Source organism: Microtus ochrogaster (genome assembly GCF_000317375.1).
Source record: "Microtus ochrogaster isolate Prairie Vole_2 chromosome 14 unlocalized genomic scaffold, MicOch1.0 chr14_random_3, whole genome shotgun sequence".
Lineage (NCBI taxonomy): Eukaryota > Metazoa > Chordata > Mammalia > Rodentia > Cricetidae > Microtus > Microtus ochrogaster.
The window spans coordinates 13,314,938-13,329,157 of NW_004949098.1; the positions used below are offsets into that span (position 1 = coordinate 13,314,938).

General features: G+C 46.5%; 1 protein-coding gene across 1 annotated transcript; it reads right to left on the bottom strand.

The window, feature by feature from the left end:
• Positions 1-8,210: 8,210 nt before the first annotated feature.
• On the bottom strand, positions 8,211-12,853 carry Foxi3 (forkhead box I3). The gene is made up of 2 exons (XM_005364773.2): positions 12,259-12,853; positions 8,211-8,812 (listed from the first exon to the last, which is right to left on the bottom strand). Exons 1-2 carry the CDS (start codon positions 12,851-12,853, stop codon positions 8,211-8,213), a joined length of 1,197 nt encoding a protein of 398 aa, XP_005364830.1.
• Positions 12,854-14,220: the final 1,367 nt, after the last annotated feature.

Below are 14,220 nucleotides of genomic sequence, written 5' to 3' on the forward strand. Positions count from 1 at the left end.
AAAAAAAAAAAAAAAAAAAAAAAAAAAAAAAAAAAAAAAAGAAAGAAAGTCCTAGAATTCTTTTTCTATTTCACCTACATTTAATTATTTAATATACAAGAACTTACTGATTTATGTTATATTTTAAAGGGAACATTGTAGGTTTTGATTTTTCAGGGAAAAATGTAGTTTGGGGTCTGACTAAATTTGCTTATAAGGATATACTTATCAAAGAATTAATCCCAGCAGGAAGGAGGCAGAGGCAGGGGGATCTCTATGGGCATGATGGTTCACGCGGTGGCTCATACTTGCAATCTCCATGCTTGAGAGCTGTATCTGGAGGATTAGCACGTGTTGAAGGGTAGTCTGGACCACAAAATAAATTCCAGCCGGGTGGTGGTGGTGCACACATTTAACCCTTCTGGAAGCAGGAGCAGATGGATCTTTGTGAGTTTGAGGTCATCCAGGTCTACAGAGTGAATTCCAGAACAGCCAGGGCTATACAGAGAAACCCTGATAATGCTTGGTGAGGTGACCGGCAGCTGTTCAGGACCCCAGAACTACCGGGTGGGTGCTCTTTAAAACTCAACTGATCCCCTCGCTGGTTCCCTATTTCCTGCTTCCATTTGATGACTTAAGGAACCCGCTTTCATATTCTGTATCCAATTTATTAGCAATTTTATCAGTTCTTCCTCCAAAATAGATTGGGGCCCTTGCTACTGTCCACACCTGAGCCACACCACGACCACCTGCTGACAGCCTACCGCAGCCTGAATCTTAGTCTCCATCGGCTACTGTGTGTCTACAGCACAGACAACACTGAGCTCCAAAACTTGATTTTGGTTTGGTTTGGTGATGGGGAGAGGGGTGTTGGTGGGTTTTGTTGTTGTTGTTTGTTTGTTTGTTTGTCTCTTTGGGACAGGGCCTTGCTATGTAGCCCTGGCTGACCTGGTAGTCACTATGTAGACCCACGACAGTCTCCTGCTTAACCTCCCAAGTGCTGGGATTATACACAGGGGCCTCCTAAGCACAACCTATTCTTCTAAAATTCAGTCTGATTCTTCTGATCTCTGCTAAGAAATATTCCTATTGGTGCTTCTCAGCTTATAATAAAAACCACTGGACTCCTGTAGTCTACACTGGCCTTGAAGTGGCTAAGTAGTTGAGAATGACCTTCTGGTCCACCTGACTCGACCTCCCTAGTCCCCATGTGATTTTACCCTCTGTGCTGTCTCCCTTTCCTCTACTCCACGGTGAGTGTAACTCACTCCATTCCTTGATAATGACTTTTCTTTCAGTTTTGTATGTATTTATTTATTTTTGAGACAGGGTTTCTTTGTGTAGTCTGTCTGGGAACTAGCTCTGTAGACCGACCAGAATGTTCTCAGAAATCAGCAGCTTGTGCCTCCCAAGTGCTGAGATTAAAGGTGTGCACCACCACTGCCCAGCGATAATGACTTTTCAGAAGACTTTCAAGGCCAAGTAAAACAAACACAGGCCAGACAAACCAAATGGACTGAGATGAAAACTGGCGTTAAATCAGGTAGAGCTGCAAGAGGAGACACCAGAGAAAGATCAAAACTGGGGCCACAAAACATTGCACATGAAGCCTGGTCTGAGGATCAGGAGTATAAAGTCCTTCTCAGCTAGCAAGTTCAAGACTAGCCTGGGCTAAATCAGTATGACAAGGATGGCCTAGAGAGATCCACCTGCCCCTACCTCTTGAGGGCTGGTATTAAAGGCCAGTGTCACTAGTCACCATCCCTGGTAACAAAACTCTTTAAATTTTTTATCACATTTGTTTATTTGTTTGGTGTGTATGTGCAGGTCATGGTATGTTCACTGGAGTCCTAGGACCCAAAAGGCAGAAAGAGAGAACCTATTTCTGAAAGTTGTCCTCTGACTACACACACACACACACATATACACCAAACAAATATATGTAATAAAAAAATAAAATAAAGAAAACATTTTAGGCCTGGTGGTGGTGGTGCACACCTTTAATCCCAGCACTCGGGGGCAGAGGCAGGTGGATCTCTGTGACTTTGAGGCCAGACTGGTCTACAACAGCTAGTTTCAGGACAGGTTCCAAAGCTACAGAGAAACTCTGTCTCAACAAAACAAAACAACAACAAACAAACAAAAAACATTTTAAAGTATTTCAGCCGGGAATGGTGAGAAAATCCCAGCACTCGGGGGCAGAGGCAGGCTCTCTGTAATTTATAGGCCACCATTGTCTACATACAGAGTTCTAAGCCAGCCAGCACTACATACATAGAGAGATCCTGTCTAACAACAGAAGAATTGCATGTGAGTTAGCCATGAGCGTTACCAACCTACCATATGAAAGCCCAAAATAATTAAATGTGGTTTCTTAGGTATGCTTTTAAAAAAAATTGTTTCTTTGTTTATTTATCTTATATGCATTGGTGTTTTGTCTGTGTGAGGGTCCTCTGAAAGAACAGGCATCACTCTCTCCAATCCCTAATTATAAATGTGTTTTATTAATAGGTTATTTTCTGTAGTAGTAGTAGTAGTAGGTTATTTCAGTAGTAAGTAGTAGCAAGACTTTTTGTTTGGAAAAATGAGGAAGACAAATTCGAAAGAAACTGTGTGCTGCAGTCCCACTGTCCCTGCACACCGCACACCCCTCCAGGCTGTCCAAGTTTGACCTCCAGGCTGCAAGGCTTTCTTCTTATCCATTCAAGCAGCTTGGCCTCAGGGGAGTCAGCAGCCGCCCTCTGGGGCCCAGGCCTTCTCTCTGGTTGTGTTGCCTGCGTGTCTTGTCTCTTATCTATCACACACCCTGAGTATTTCCTCTTTGGAATCCTGGAATTATTTATGCAACTATTTGATTGATTAATGATGATCTCTCATTGTGTTTTTTGTTTTGTTTTGCTGAAACAGGGCCTGGATCCCTGTCTATACAATTGCCTGCCATTAAACTTACAAAACAACCCACCCGTTTGTCTCCTGTGTGCGTGATTTCATGTGTGTAACTTTGCACCAGGCTGGAAATACTTTGATTTATTATTTACTTACAGTTTTGGTTTGTGGTTTTCTTGTTTGTTTTGACACAAAGTCTTCTACTAGTTCTGGTTGCCCTGGTGCTCACTCTGTAGCCCACATTGACATCAAACCCATGCCCAGTCTTCAGTCACCGAGTACTGGGATTACCGGTATGAGCCACCACACAAGAACAGAAACACGGATTGTATTCTTTCTGATTCCGCCCTTTTGAGGGACTTCATTAGATTGTAGCTCCACCTTCCAGCTTCCTTCCCTGCCCTCTCTGCTCCAACAGCTGCCTCCCACTGGCTTTTCTCGGATCCATCGCTCAGGCCCAGGCTTCTCCCGAGTCCCTCCCAACCAGCACCTGTTCCTTCTCTCCGGGAATTCCATACCTGGCAACTCTCATCTGGGATGAGGCCTCTCCGAAGTGTCCCCACCCCCTCTCCAGCCAAAGCATTCGCCACTCCTCAGCGTCCCCTTGGGCTGGAGTGTCCCATCATCCTAACTGGGGCTTTGCTTTTGGTGCTTTCTCAGCAGGAAGGCTACCAGGACATGGGTCCATAACTAAGTTCAGGGAGAGTCTGGGGCTGATGATACTGACTAGGGCTGGCAGAGGGCATGCTTGGCTGTTCAGAAGTGTTAACTTCCCCAAACCTGTGAGCAGGGACTTGAAAGTCCCTGAAACAATGCTGGGGGCCACTTGGAGGGCTGGTGATCAAAGGCCGCAGGTATCTGGTGGAGAATCTCTTCTCTGGAGAACCAAGGGGCAGCAGGGGTGTTATGAAAGGGGGACTAATGAGGCCATGGGGGCCCACGGGTTCACGGTGCAGACTAAACACAGCAACAGCATCTACAACTCCCTGGTGTGACTGAGTGGTTTTGGGAAAGTTACTTTTTTTTTCCTTTTTTAAAATGAGGGGCCGTGTAATGTGATAGGTCATGACATCACATAGCTTAAAAATTTTTAATGTGAGCTGGGTGGTGGTGGTACACACCTTTAATCCCAGCACTCGGGAGGCAGAGGTAGTTGGATCTCTGTGAGTTCAAGGCCAGCCTGGTCTACAAGAGCTAGTTCCAAGACAGGCTCCAAAGCTACAGAGAAACCCAGGAAAAACAAAAAGCAAACAAAATGAAATTAAAATGTTTGTTTGTGTGTGTGTGTCTGACTGTATAATGTGCATCACATATGCAGGAGCCCAAGGAATCAGAACATCAGATGTGTGAGCCCCCATGTGGGTGCTGGGAACCCAACTCGGCTCTCAGCAAGAACAGTTTTTTTTTTGAAGGGTGTGCATGTGCGTGCGCGTACACACACGTGTTTTTTTTTTTGTTATATTGCTTTTCTAGACAGGGTTTCTTTGTGTAGCCCTGACTGCCCTAGAATCCAGTGTAGACCAGGCTGGTCCCAAACTCTGTCCCAAGTGCTGGAATTTAAGGTGTGAGCTATCTCTCCAATCCCACGGCCTCATTTTGAATCCTGATTTGAGCACTTGCCTGAAGCAGTCACTTAGATCACTGATCAGGCCTGGTTGTAGAAACTCCCAGGCAGGGTGATAACTCTCTAACTCATTGTTATTTGAAGGGCTGATAGAGTTAAGTCAGTTACATAGGTGTTTGGACACAGCCACCTTCCAGTTGGGTCAATAGTGACACTTGCCTGTTTTTAACATGAGAAAGGGCTGTTCTTAAGGCCTCCTGGAGAGGAATTCAGGAGGGCACCAGTCTGCTGGGCCTCTTTGTGTTTTGTTCCCAAATCTGGCAGGAAATTCCTTTTCTTAATGGTGCCAGCCACCTAACCCGGCCTAACCGCATGCCCCAGATGACAGCTCTCCATGACAAAGGCAAAGCCAAAGCTAGAACTCTAGCCTAGAGGCCAGTCGACCTCCTGCCCCGGGAGAGCACCAGGGGTTTCTTTCTCATTAATGACCCCAGAAGCAGTAGGAAAAAAAGACAAAAGCCAACCAGACCCTAAAGACAGGTGCTTTCAATCTTCAGAAGGCAGAGAAGGCCCTGGGAATCTCCTCTGAAGTTCAGGGCTCTTTTGTGTTCCTGGCGGCCTTGGTTTGCCTTGGGAGGGATTCAGGAGCACAGTACAGGAGAAGGGGAGGCTGCAGAGCTGTTTTCAAAGCCTCCTCAGCTGCCTTGTTTCAGAAAGTTCAAGCGTGGTAGGGGATTTTAAAACGCCCAGATAAACCGAGCACACGATGGCACAGCACTCAGGAAGTACAAAAACAACGTCCGCCTCTGCTACAGAGTTTGAGGGCCAGCCTGGGCTTCAATACTACTTCCCAAACCCAAAATCCTCCTGTCCTGCCATATCTCAAAGGGCACAGCAGGCCACGGAAAGCAGAGACATTATTAACCTCACTGAGTTCACTCCCCAGGGACCCTCGCTCCATATCATAGGGCATTGTGTTCTCAATATTGCTGCAAGCAACCCAAAGTGTGGTCTAGCTCACTCCTAAATTCTCTGACATGGTTCCAAGGCAGGAAACATCATAGATGCAATGCAGCAACTGGGTGCTGGCGCACTTTGACCTGGAACCATCCGGGCCCCAGCAGGAACTTCCTTGCTCTGAAAGGTAATGGCTGCAAGAGCTGCACTCTGGTGTATTTCATACTTGGTCTCAGTCACCTTGCTGCTCCCCACCCCAGCGCAGGTCCTCAAAATGCTATCATTCTAGTTTTTAATGTCAACCAAGTACCCAGATCTAGTTCTAATAAACTTTGATCCGGTTTGTTTTTTCCCAACTAATCCTCACACTTGACCCCCTTGAGGTGGTTTAGGTAAAGGGTTCTTCCCAGAGTTAATATAATATGGCCCTATGTGACCACGTTCCCACCCAGGGTAGCTATTTGTACTGTGAGTACGCTTCTGGCATCTAGTCAGTGGGACAGCCTAAACAAAGAACTTTCTGGGTGGGGCCAAGTTCAAACTTCCAGATCCAGCCTTGGAAATGGACTGCCTATAGCTCCTTCTCCCCACCAAAACATGTTCACCCCGCAGAGTTCCACGCGAGGGCAGCCTCAGAGCACCTTTTTCCCCTCGAGACAGAGTTTCTCTGTGTAACAGCCTTAGCTGTCCTGGAACTTACTTTGTAGACCAGGCTGGCCAGGAATGCAGAGATAAACCTGCCTCTGATGGGATTGAAGGCGTTCACCACCACCACCTAGCTCAGCACTGTTTTCTTTGTACTATTGTGCACTGTGTTACTCTGTCCTCTGCCCCCAATTAGAGCCTTCTACTAGGAAGGCTACACAAACACTCTACTACTGTGGCCCATCCATCCCAGCTCAAGTTTAGCTTCTACCAGAACTGTTTCTGTATTATAAATAAATATAACACCCATGCCCAAAACCTTTGGGAAGAGTAACTGTTATTCTAGCTCTTTCACCTGGGGATAGGTGAAGCAAATTCAGTGTCAAAATCAAACAGAGTCCCTCTAGCGGCTTAGTGAAAGGTCATCTGTTTTTGTTCCTTCAAGAAAGGCACAGAGGTCAGAAAAGCAGTAATGCCAAAGCCAAGGGCCATCATTCCACTGAAGAGTTTATTCTTAGCATGCAGAGTACTCTCGGGGGAAAAAAAAAATCTTTACAGCTCCAGCAGACATTATAAATTAATTTACAAATAGAGTTGTGTTAGAAATATTCATAAAAGTCCTTACGATTCTTCACGTACAAAAATATTAAGAAAATTTTTATGCATAAAGTATGAGTCCAGGTAGTTTCATTGGTTATCTTTTTGCATAACAGTTAATAAACAACAGTGATGCAATTTGTACACCAAGAGGCTATTAAAATTTTCCATACATTTCTAAAACATTTAAACTAATGCTGATTTCTAATATACAGGGGGCATAAAATAAATCCTTGTCTTACACACACACACACACACCAGGGATCCCCCTCCCCCTACACAATTTCATGACATTCGTGTCTCACGTCTATATCTGAAGAACATGGTAGCACAGGAGCTTGTAGATTACCTTCATTTTAGTGGTGGACTGTTGCTGTAAATCCAACCGGTCCTGTTTGTTAGCGCTCTTTGTCAACTATGCTGTGCTAGATTCTCCACACTACAAGATGATTCAAATGAAGTTACCTCAGAAGTGGTACTGAAACAAATTATATACATATAACTTTTAAAAGCATTTACCAGAGTAGTCTCATTAAAAACTGTAAGATTGGTCTGGAAGTGGAAGCACTCAGAGGCATCTCTGTGAGTTCAAGGCCAGCAGCATGGTCTATATAGTCAGTTCCAAGACAACCAGGGCTACACAGAGACCTTGTCTCAAAGACCCAACTAAAAAACCTGTAAGATGTCACTGTCAATGAAATACCTAGGGCATAAGCTAAAAGGGACACGATGCCAGGTTTACCACAAGGACCTAATCATCCCATGTACACTGTTTATTATTACGCTGGCATGTTTAAGAACCCATCATTTCCTACGTGTGACCTTGGTATGTGTGTTACCTGCCATTTCAGAAGAGCACTCATACCTATCACCCACACAGAATTTGGTACTATCGACGGCTTCAGAAACCCAGTATCTTGGAACATAAGGAAACTTGCTGTCCAGAAGTAAATGAGTTGACCTTCCAGCTATATAAACATTTGGCACAAAGCACTCCTGCAGTAGCACCTACCATTTCCAGACAGAGGGAACTCGTGAGCTAGATTCAGAAAGGGTTTGTGGCATTTCCAGATACCACAGGAAGCAAAGGATATAAAATTTGAGTTTTCTTAAAAAACAAAACAAAACAAACAAACAAAAAAAAAACTAGATTAACTGACTTTCTTCGAAAAGTCAGAATGCTGTCCTGGAGGAAATAACCAGCTGGTCAATCCCCCCATGCCTCCAGCTGCCAATGGCTTTAATTTTCCCACCCATAACTTCAATGGGCTGTTCCCCCACCAAGCTGCCTGTATACATTTGAGCTTGCTGCTCTGGTATAGAAGTGAATAATACATGCAGTCCTCAGAGTTCTCCCTACTATCTATCCCAGGACCAAGGAAGGTGCCTTTTATCTCCAGAGAGGCTCACAGTCAGAGAAACCTGGCATGTAAGAACTACTCTGGTTACTGTGAACGTAGTCAGTGGGATCACTCAGCAGCTCACAGAAACCAATGCAGAAGTGCAGTCCTACCCCAGACCTCCTGAACTGAGTCTACATTCAAAGTGGATCTCAAGTGTACATTGACAAAGTCGGAGTAGTTTACATATCAGAGCCATCCCGGGGGTAGATGAGGCTGTTGACCATGCTGAAGTTGTAGAAGGCGCTGCTGAAGGGGCTACTCTGGTCCCCACTGCTGCTGCCAGGAAATGGGCTGTAGTAGGAAGATAGCTGGTTGCTTCCACCCACAGTGCTCAGCTGCATGGAGTCTGGAGAGCTGTCTGGGATGGAGGTGTTGGGGAATGCGCTAGAGGGCAGCTGGGTGCCCCCTAGGTGGCGGCGATTGCCTGGGATGGCTCGCTGGGTACTCATGCTGCTGGGGTTTCCACTTAGAGTGTTGAGGGTGCTGAGGAAAGTGTTGAGGCACGGCGTGGAGATGTGTGTGGATGCTCCAGGAGAGGAGGAGGTACTGCCGGTGCCTTCTGTAGGCTCTGGGGACTGAGATGGCCTCAGAGACGAGGGGCTGTCTCCTTCTACCTTCCCACTCACTCTTAGTCTTGAGGACAGTCCTTCTGATTTTGGTGTTCCTGAAGCCACAGTGAGGTTGCTGTTGGCCTCAGAACGGCGTTTTCGTTTCCGACGGAAGTTTCCATTGTCAAACATTTTCTCACAGTTTGGATCTAGAGTCCAGTAATTACCTTTCCCTGAGGAAAAAAAGAAAGTTAGTGAGGGTCCTTTTTTAATGATTATTTGAGCCAGGGTTTCTCTTGGTAGTAGCCCTGACTGTCCTGGAACTTGTTCTGTAGACCAGGCTAGGCTTGCGTAACTCCACTTGCCTGGGGCTCCACACCCAGCTTGAAGGTTCTATTTTATTTTTGTGCACAGAATAAAACTCTTAAAGTTTCAAGACACTTGAGTCGGTGTCTGAAATCACCAACAGCACCAAATCCTATCAACTGTATGTTTTTTTCCTATAGATGTACATCTATGACAAAGTAAATATATAAATTAGGCAGAATAACATTATAAGGTATGTTGAATGGGGTCTGTTGCTGGAGTTTAAAGACAGTTTATATATCTCATGCTGGCCTTAAATTTACTCTGGTCCTGCTGTCTCCCTCCCACCATACCTGTTCTATAATGCTGAGGATCAAAAGCATCAAAAGCAGGGCTTTATACATGATAGGCTGGTATCTACAACTGGACATGCAGCCCATGTCCTCTTCTTTCTCTTTCTTTTTTTTTAAATATTTATTTATTTACTTATTATGTATACAATATTCTGCTTGTGTGTATGCTTGCAGGCCAGAAGAGGGCACCAGACCTCACCACAGATGGTTGTGAGCCACCATGTGGTTGCTGGGAATTGAACTCAGGACCTTTGGAAGAGGAGGTAATGCTCTTAACCACTGAGCCATCTCTCCAGCCCCCCTCTTCTTTCTCTTTCGTTTCTATTTGTTGAGACAGGGTCTTGCATAGAATAGGCAGCCCCCAACTTGCTGTGCAGTCAATGAACTAATCCTTCTGCCTCCACTTCCCAAATCCTAGAATTACAGGTTGTGTGCCTCAATGACTGGCTTAGAATTCGCTGCTTAATTATTCTGGACAGCAAATGACCAATTAGCTAATAAAACACAGCTAGGGAAGATCACTGCAGCCCACATTGGACTACCAGGAAATCAGATTCATTAAATGTTGACCAAGGTGCTCATTCCAGTGTCATCCTCCTCTCGAGGTCTTACCCACTAAGAAAGAGAAATTCAGAATAAGCTGTTGTAGCCAGTTCTACCTTATCTTACCATCACCTACCACTTCCATCTTAAGACCTAATTTTATTATTCCTGAGGTACCTACACCCACCACCTTCCCATGTAGATTTGCAAAATTATGAAATTCTGGTGCTATTGAAACAGGAGCTTCCATCCAGATAGTGGTGGCTCACGCCTTTAATCCCAGTACTTGGGAGGCAGAATCAGGTGGATCTCTGTGAGTTCAAGGCCAGTCTGGTCTACAGAGCTCCAGGACAGGCTTCAAAGCCACGAGAAACTCTGTCTTGAACACCCCCCCCCCCAATACCAAAAACAAAAAACCAGGAGCTTCCATTTGTTTTCTAAAATAAGGAGGACAGTAAGTTATAACATGTAGTAAGTTAACTTAGGCTTAAATGATACCTTGGTGTAATAGCTGGCACATGGCAAGCAGCCTGAACAGTAGTTACTACAATTATTTATGAAAAATTTACAACTCCTACAACTGAATCACATTGGAAAAAAACAATTACAAAATGTTAAATTATACTAACGAGCAATCAAACTGTAACAACTGTACTGACGGGCTTATTTGCAGTACAAGGAAACTGGGAACCGGCACCCCCATGCTCATCTGAACAGGCCGTGTCTCTGTAAAACCAAGTTGTCCACTGGGAAAATTCTCTACTCACTTAAAACACAACACGTGTCTTCTGTAGAAAATGCTCTCCAGTGACCGAAGGGGAAGACCTACTGCATCTTAGAATTATCACCCAAATAGGTTCTCCAGTGTCTTTAAGCTCTTTACAGTGAGTATGTCATGGAGAAGCTCAAGTGTCCACCACAGCTCTATGGAGAAGGCCCTCAGTTTCCAGATGAGAGGCGAGGTACAGGCTGGCTACCTACTGTATGTCAAGTTCCACACAAGTTGTTATTGTGAGGCAGGATTTAAGTAAATTGGCTCCAAATTTAATTTTTTCTTTTTTTGAATCAGGGTCTCACTATGCAGCCCTGGCTATCCTGGAACTTACTCTGTAGATCAGGCTGGCCGCAAACTCAGAGTCTCTGACTCTGTAAAACAGAGAGGTGTGTGTGTGTGTGGGGGGGGGGGTGTACAGTATCTGTAACTATCTGGATAGGTCTATTGAGTCACTTGGTATCAGTATCTTCCTCTCTCCAGTGCTGGAGAGTAAACCCAAGACCTCAATAAACCAGGCAAATGTTCTATTTTTAACTACACTCCTGACCTAACACTGGTGTTTTGTTCTGTTTTAAAAAAATTCCAGATAGCAGTATCTCTGAATTTTTTTTTAAAGATCAAAGGAGAGCTATAGGAACAAAACTTAACAAGCCTAATCACGTTTAACTTTTTAAAATTTGGTTTGCACTATACATTATCAGCACTGGAAAAGGGAAAAAAAAAAAAAAAACAAAAAAAACCCACTTCTGCCCAGAGTGACTTCTGCCAAGGTTAGGGCTAATCCTTTGCTTGTCTGATGCCCTGGGTTCCATTCCCCAATACAACAAAAGACCTGGTAACGTTTAAAAAAACTATAGCTCCCATCTCATTTACACCTTCTCTCTCCCTTCGCTGTTCAGGGTCAAACAGAACCTGTTTCTTTGTAAGCTTCGCTCCACTTACACCTCTGCCAGGTTAAGACGACACTCAGAACACAACCTATGCCGCAGTCTCCGGCACTCAAGGGATTGTTTGGGTTTAGACCAACTTACCTAAACCTCACTTGGCCCACTTCTGATATATATAGAGTTTTTCGAGACAGGGTTTCTCTGTAGCTTTAGGGCCTGTCCTGGAACTAGCTCACGTAGACTAGGCTGGCCTCGAACTCACAGAGATCCACCTGCCTCTGCCTCCCGAGTGGTGGGATTAAAGGCGTGCGCCACCACCGCCCGGCTCCACTTCTGATTTTTATCATTAAATCACCGCTCTCTAGTTAGGTGAACGGGTAAGGACGAAATGAAATTCTGAGGCCCCATGTTCTCATTTCACCGTTTGCAACAGGTGCTAGAGCACGCTGCTTCTTAAGAGTTCCTTTCCTCCCGATCTTTCTCCCAATCTACTTCCAGTAACTAAACTGTCCCTTGCAGCGGTCTTCTATTTTGAGGTCATACTTTTATTTATTTATTTTTCTAGCCGGTCAGCTTCTGCCCTGAGCGTAGGGGACCAGCTGTGTTCTCCCTAAAATCTGATACTTAACGCATCCCTATCAGACCAGGTTGGAGGTGGCTCTTTCCCACATGTTCTCCAGTGATGAGAAGACCGCGTGTGGATTTTCAACCTAGCCGCGCAAAGACCCGATTTTGGGCTCTGGCTCCCAGCACCTGTAGGATGCGCGGTTCCGCATCCTTCTCCGCCCGGGAAACACCGGCCCTGGCCGTCTCACCTGGGTCGTCCTCGTCGCGGGGCACCTTCTTGAAGCAGTCGTTGAGTGAGAGGTTGTGGCGGATGGAATTCTGCCAGCCAGCCTTGCTGCGCTGGTAGAAAGGGAAGTTGTCTGCAACGAACTGGTAGATGTGGCTGAGGGTGAGCTTGCGCTCCGGAGCGCTCTGGATGGCCATGGCGATGAGCGCCGAGTACGAGTACGGCGGCCGCACCATCTTCATCAGGTCCTCGGGGTTGGTCACCGACAGCCAGTTCAGATCGCCTGGAGCTGCCGAGCCGGCGGGCGAGGCGGGAGCAGCAGCCGAGGGCTGCGCGAAACCCCGCTGGGTGCCCACGAAGGTACCAGGAGCTGCTGGTGGCTGCAAGAAGGGTCCCGGAGCTGCTCCGGGGGGCGGCGGGGCGCCCAGGTAGCCGGCAGCGGAGGCAGGGCCGCCCACGCCGGGCCCGTTGAGCCACAAATAGGGGTTGGCGGCGGCGGCGGGCGGCGCGGCGTAGTCGGATAGCCCGTAGGGTCCCCTGGAGGTCGAGGGCGCACAGGGCGCCGCGGCGGTGGCGGGCTGTGAGTAGACGAAGTTGTCGCCGCAGTACAGGGCCATGTCGGTGGGCGAGGGCTGGTGCGGCGCGGTCGCGGCTTTGGGAGAACGGGGCTGGCCTCGGCGCTTCGGAGAAAGCATCCCTTGGAGGACCAACCCAAAGGCCCGTTCGGGCTTCGCAGAGAGTTGGGACCTGGAGCGCTGAGGAGCTCACCGAGGGCGGGGAACTGCGTCTCTTATACCTGCGGGCTGCCGAGGCTGGGCGGCTCAGCAATCCACGCCCTTGCCACGCCCCACGTACCCCGAAGCAGCGCGGAGCCTCTTTTGCCCCGCCAGCCCTGGCCCTGCTGCTCGCAGCCTGCTCCGGAGTCAAGGTGAAAAGCGCCCTCCAACCTTCCTTACTTCTTCCGGCCCTGGTGTCCTCCAGTCTTATCCTCCAACCTCCCAGCCGCCCTCCCCTCCATCCTCCCACCCTAGCTCGAGTGCGCAGCCAACGGGACGGCTGTTTCTTTTCTAACAAGTCTCAAATATTTAAACTTTTTTTTGGGTAGGGGTGGTGTAATCAAAATTTTCGCGTTCAGTACAGCACTCAGATCGAGTCTCGACCGATCGGCTCCTTGCCATCAAAAGTAATAAATGTGAATGATCACCCAACAGGCACCCTGTGGGCTAGGTGTGAAATAGTTTTTCTCTCGTTTCTGTCCTCTCTCGCGCGCTTCATCTTTCTGGTTAAACTATTCACATTCGGGAAACAATGTTCATTTTTCACCTGGTTTGATCCGACTTTTGCCGGGGTGTTATTTTTCAAAAGGTTTTTTTTTTTTTTAAGTTTTTTTTTAAATAAGTGCCTCTGGAATTAACATTCAAAAGCCGAACGTTTGAAGTAATTTAAACGGTACAAGAATCACGGCCAAGGATCTCTGTTTTTTGTTCTTAGCTTCTCGGCGTTTAAAGAGGCTCTCTGCGCACAGGGAGAGCAACTTGTGAAATACTGTGACCACCCACGTGCCACGCAATCATTAATTACTGATTGAAAACGACAGCGAGAAAACAGCCTCTTTACCATCCAAAATATTCCTGAATGTGTTCTTGATAAAGAAATATATCTAAAAGCTCTCATTTGAGCGGAGAAGTGTTTAGTTTTTAAATTTTTTTTAATTTCTATTTTCGGATTACAGTCTGACAACTGAGAACCCCCGCCCCAGCATTTATTTTCATGATAGCGTTAGTGTTTTACCTCTTAAAAAAAAAATAATAATACGGGTCCGTCGGTCGAGGCGACTCCGCAGGCAAAGGCGCTTACCGCCAAACCTAAAGCCCTATGTTTGATTCCTGGAGTCGAAGGAGAAAACGGACCCACGAACGTTGTTCTCTGATTTTCACAAGTGTGGCCGCCGTGACTCCCGTTCCCTCCACCCCATAGATGAGTA

Excerpts from the sequence above, each read along its gene's own strand:
- Foxi3 (XM_005364773.2), bottom strand. The coding sequence starts at position 12,853 with ATGGCCCTGTACTGCGGCGACAACTTCGTCTACTCACAGCCCGCCACC. Across the intron at positions 8,813-12,258 it reads CCGCGACGAGGACGACCCAG|GGAAAGGTAATTACTGGACT; the intron begins GTGAGACGGCCA and ends TTTTTTCCTCAG.